This window comes from Octopus bimaculoides, chromosome 28 (assembly GCF_046866305.1).
Source record: "Octopus bimaculoides isolate indiv1 chromosome 28, ASM4686630v1, whole genome shotgun sequence".
NCBI classification, from domain to species: domain Eukaryota; kingdom Metazoa; phylum Mollusca; class Cephalopoda; order Octopoda; family Octopodidae; genus Octopus; species Octopus bimaculoides.
In genome coordinates, this window is record NC_142955.1 from 10,570,638 (window position 1) to 10,575,637 (window position 5,000).

At 35.4% G+C, this 5,000-nt stretch overlaps 1 protein-coding gene across 2 annotated transcripts in view; it reads right to left on the bottom strand.

The window, feature by feature from the left end:
* LOC106878561 (uncharacterized) overlaps window positions 1–5,000 on the bottom strand; it is a 400,746-nt gene that overhangs the window by 44,809 nt on the left and 350,937 nt on the right. For both annotated transcript variants that reach the window (XM_089344659.1, XM_089344660.1), the window contains exons 12-14: window positions 4,006–4,077; window positions 2,251–2,322; window positions 1,351–1,422 (exon numbers count right to left, since the gene is read on the bottom strand). In XM_089344659.1, the coding sequence (XP_089200785.1) occupies window positions 1,351–1,422; window positions 2,251–2,322; window positions 4,006–4,077 (216 nt within the window). The remainder of the gene's footprint in view (window positions 1–1,350; window positions 1,423–2,250; window positions 2,323–4,005; window positions 4,078–5,000) is intronic.

Below are 5,000 nucleotides of genomic sequence, written 5' to 3' on the forward strand. Positions count from 1 at the left end.
TGACAAAAGCTTGGGTCTGCAGGTTGCCACCCGGGATAGAACCCGAGTGGATAGAAGACACTATTCGTCGGGGTCTGGGTGGCAGCGGATCCAAACTGTTTAATGTTAAAATTTTGCCAGCGGCTGACTGGGTAGTGTCAAAAGCTGTTTTGACCCTGTGGACCCAATCAGCTAAGAATCTGGTCTTTCCAGATTTTTTTGAAAATGGGGGGTTGCAGGTACCTAGTGATACTTGAGGGACGCCCCCACAAGTGTCACCTGTGCCTGGAACCAGGCCACATCAAGAAGAACTGTCTTCAGGACCAGAGTAGGGTCCTGGAACAGTTGGTTGAAGAAGAGCTCCCCCTCCTCCTCCTCAGGAGGGAGAGATGGAAGCAGTCGAGGAGGTGTAGACCTCCCCGAAAAAAGGGGGAAGAAAAGGAAGAAGGTGAGCAACAATGGTTGCACACCGAAGGACCCCCAAAGCTGCGGGAGGGAGAAATGATCCTTCGGTTAAAGCAGAGGAACTACACCCTCCTGAATCAAAGACGAGAAGAAAGAAGAAAAAAGAATGGGACAGTGCCAGCGGTTATTGGGAAGTAACAATCGGCGGGCGTTGTTTGCTTCCCCCACCAACCATCTCTTTTCATTTCATCATAATCATTGTGTCTGTGTCCAGCCCGCAAGCTTCCATCTGTATTATGCCTTTATGGCAAATGTAATGAAATGCAGAAGCTTGCTTCCCAATCACGTGTTTCCGGCTTCAGTCCGACTGCGTGGCACCTTGGGCAAGTGTCTTCTACTATAGCTTCGGGCCAGCTAAATCTTTGTGAGTGGATTTGGTAGACGGAAACTGAAAGAAGCCCGTCGTATATATATATATATATATATATATGTCTGTGTGTTTATCTTTGTGTCTGTGTTTTCCCCATCACCACTTGACAACCGGTGTTAGTGTGTTTATGTCCCCGTTACTTACCGGTTCGGCAAAAGTACCTATAGAATAAGTACTAGACTTAAAAAATAAGTACTGGGGTCGATTCATTCGACTAGAAATTCGAGGTGGTGCCCCAGCATGGCCTCAGTCTAATGACTGAAATAAGTAACAGGGAAAAGAGAAACATGTGTGAAAGTACCAGGGAAAGTAACAGGGAAAAGTGAAATATGTGTGAAACACACGCAAAATCAACCCCGGAAAGTTTACAAATTATAAAATATAAATGGAACAAAACAGTAAGCACATAAATTGAGTAATTACGCATACATTCGATTGTCTACACAATCATATATACATTTTAATGCCCATAGGACTACCCATACATCCCAATATATCCTTCACGAAATAGTATCATTAACACTAATGTAACTTACAAACGTGTTAGGTTGGTTATATTTTGGAAAGTTCGTCCTCCAGCATTCGTTATATTATTGTTATCAAGATATCTGTAAAATGAAAGTGAGTTCATGAGAAATCGTACAGAGCAGATTAGTGATAAAATATAAAATATAATGGATAAAAAATTATGCATAAATGAAATATGAAAATTAACTGATATTGTAAAGAATATTGGTATTAATAAAATTCCAATGTATGGATTCGAGTGTACGCTTCTAAAAATATTAATTGTGTCAAAAATTATGTGTTCCTTATTGTCCCATAATTTGAAGTTTTAAGTTTTGCGGTTTTTGCAGTTTACTGAAATTGTAAGTTGGATCAGTCAACAGGTCTTCTCAAACTTAGTTTCCACAATTTGGAAAAAATTGAAATGTTGTTCTGTAATATACAGGATTTCAGTATTATTCAAATTGTCCTGAAAATATTAATTGCATTCATTAATTGCTTCTAGTTACCCCATATCATTTAAAACTAATATTCCTTTCATTATTTTCCAACTTTTGGATATTGTTTTCCTGCAGTAGATGAATAGTAAATATAAAATGAGAAGTAAATATGAAATATAAAAAGAAATGAGGAAGAAGAAAATAACAAGAAAAAGGGAGAAGGATGAGGAGGAAGAGGAAATAGGGAAGGAGAAAGTGAAGACATGTGCAAAGAAGAAGATGGTGGAAAAAGTAGAGAAGCAAAGAATGAAAGAAAAGAACGGAAAGAGAACATAAAGGAAGAGGAGAACGTGAAGGAACAGTCATAAACTCTTATACACACTAAGAATGAAACAAGGCAAAAAAGAGGAGGTGAAAAGGAGAGAAAGATTTGAATACATAGAAATTTATAGTCAATGAAATAATATCAAGAAAATTTATCCAACTCACAATATTTTCAAATTTGGAAGTGCTTGGAAAACTCCGTCTTCAATTTCTGTGATACTATTGTCATTCAGACGTCTGTAACATGAAAGTGAATCCGTAAGAAATACTATAGAGAAGATTTATGATCAAATATTAGATATTATGGCTAAACAATTAGGCTTACCACAAATATTTCTGGCTTGTTGATTTTATTATTTACTGTTGGGAATAATTTATTATCAATGTTTATAATACAAATTATTTACAAACACTCTTTGATAGAGACAGTATGCATTTCAGAGACATTAAAATGAGAGTATGCCTGATGTATAAAACTAGTCACCTTTAGTCGTATATGTTTTGTGGCACTGTGCAACAATCTAAGTAGTAGCGACTGTCGTACTCATGTTGATTTGTAATGTATTCAGAAGTGACTTTCCCGAGAAAACCTACTGCAAAACTGTTTTCATTTATGCTTTATGTACATGTTTTTGTAAATATTATATGGAGAAAAAAGAGAACGGAGGATGTGAATTACAAGAGCAGCGAGAAAACTAAAAAGGAGAAAAAAGAAGAGGAATAGCAAGAATTAGACGAGGAAAAGAATAAGCGGAAGAAAAAGAAGAAAGGACAAGATTAGGATGATGACGAACAAGAAAGTATTTAGAAATAAAATAGAGAAAGGAGAAAAGATGAAGTAAATGAAAAAAGTAAACAAAAACGTAGACAAAAGGTATAGAAGTAGATGAAGGAAGATGATAATGGTAGACGAAGAAAAAGATGTTGAAGGTGGAGAATTGGGAGAAAGAGAAGAATGAGGTCAAGAAGTAGAAGAGGAATTAGCAGTAATAGCAGAAGAGTAAAAAGAAGGAAGAGATGAAGAATAGGAAGAACATTAACAAAAGAAGAAAGCTATGAAGAAAAAGAAAAGGAGGAGAAAAAGAAAATTATGATGATGATGATGATGAGGAGGAGGAGGAGGAAGATGATGATGAGGAAGATGATGAACATGATGATTATAATGATGATAAAATAGCTGATGATGTGAAGAATGATGATAGCGGTGATGATAAATATGATGGTCACGATGAAAGAGAGAAGTAGAAAAAGACGAAGGAAAAACGAAAGAAAAAGAAGATGGTGATGATGATCATGATGATGAAAAAGGTTAGAAAAAAAACATGAGTAGAAGAAAAAGAAAAGAAATGTAGAACAAGGAGAGAATCATAAAAAAAGCAAAATAGAAAAATAAAAGATGAAATGAAAATGATGATGATAATGATGATAAAGAAAGAGGTGATGAAGAAGGAAACAAAATGGAAGGATACTAGCAGGATAAAAAGCTGAAGTAGAATGGTAGAGAAGTGAAGTACCATAAGAAAAGAGAAAAAGAAGAAAGAAGAAAAAGTAGTAGAAAAAGAAGGAAAGGAATACGAAGAAGAAAAATGAGAATTATAGGGCGATGATGTTGATGTCGGTGTTTATGATAGTGCTAATGATTATAATGGTCATGAAGGGGATGATAATGATTATGAAGAAAGAAAATAAATGGAAAATGAAAACGTGGAACATGAAGAAAATGAAAATAAGAAAAAGGAAAAGAAAAGGTAGAGATAGAGGAGATGAAGAAGAAAAATGATGATGGTGATGATAACAGCCTCATACACATACATAGAGAGAAATCAGAGTAGTGGAGAGAAAATTGCAACTGAGAAAGAAAGATACTTAACTTTTAGAAATATATCATCAATAAAATAGCATTAACAAGGTTCAACTTACATATGCACTAATTTGGTTAGGTTTTGGAAGGTTCGTACTTCAAGGTTCGTTATATTATTATTATCAAGATATCTGTAAAATGGAATGACTTCATAAGAAATTGTTTAGAGCAGTTTCATGATAAAATATTTAACATTACGGCTAAGCAATTAAGTTTAAAAGAAAATATGAAGTTAGGTAATATTGTAAGGAATATTGACATACATTAGATTCCAAGATATGGATGCTTCTGGCTTGTGGAGTTTATAGTTTTACTGTATTGAAATTGTAAGTTGGATCAGTCAACAGGGTTTCTAGGACGAACATTTTCTGCAATTTGGAAAGATTTTGGAGGGTTTGTTCTATAATATACAGGATTTCAATATTATTTAGATCTACAAGGTGGTGAGCTGGCCGAATCATTAGCACGTCGAGTAAGATGTTTAGCGGCATTTCGTCCGCCTTAACATTAGGTTCAAATTCAACCAAGGTTGACTTTACCTTACATTCTTTTAAGATCAATAAAATAAGCACCAGTTATAATCGAGTTACGCTTCCCTCGAAATTTGCTAGCCTTGTACCAAAACTTGAAACCAATATTATTCAGATCTCTACCAACTGTGTGGTATTCTTAATGGTTTCCTTATTTTCCTTCGCCAGGTCTTACTCTATGACTGCCGCGTATAATACTCAGAGAATTCGCAATATTTCTTGCGTCTGGGTGTTCATGATTCTTATCAAAGTTGGCAGTATGTCTAGTTACTTGAGCTTTCTGTAAAGAATATTCTGGGTTGTTTATATGAAAAACTACATGTTGATTGGGCACGTGAATCGGAAGGCATCCAGTAGGTCTTCTTTGAATTGGAAACTCAGAAAGTTTCCAGCATGATTCAGATGATCCTAAGTATCTGCAGTTTTCATATTTCGTGATTACGTCTTGAGCTGCATCCCCAAGATCAATATGAATTCGTTCTTGATCTCTTTCTCGGGAAATTACAAAATGGTCTGCTCCTTTG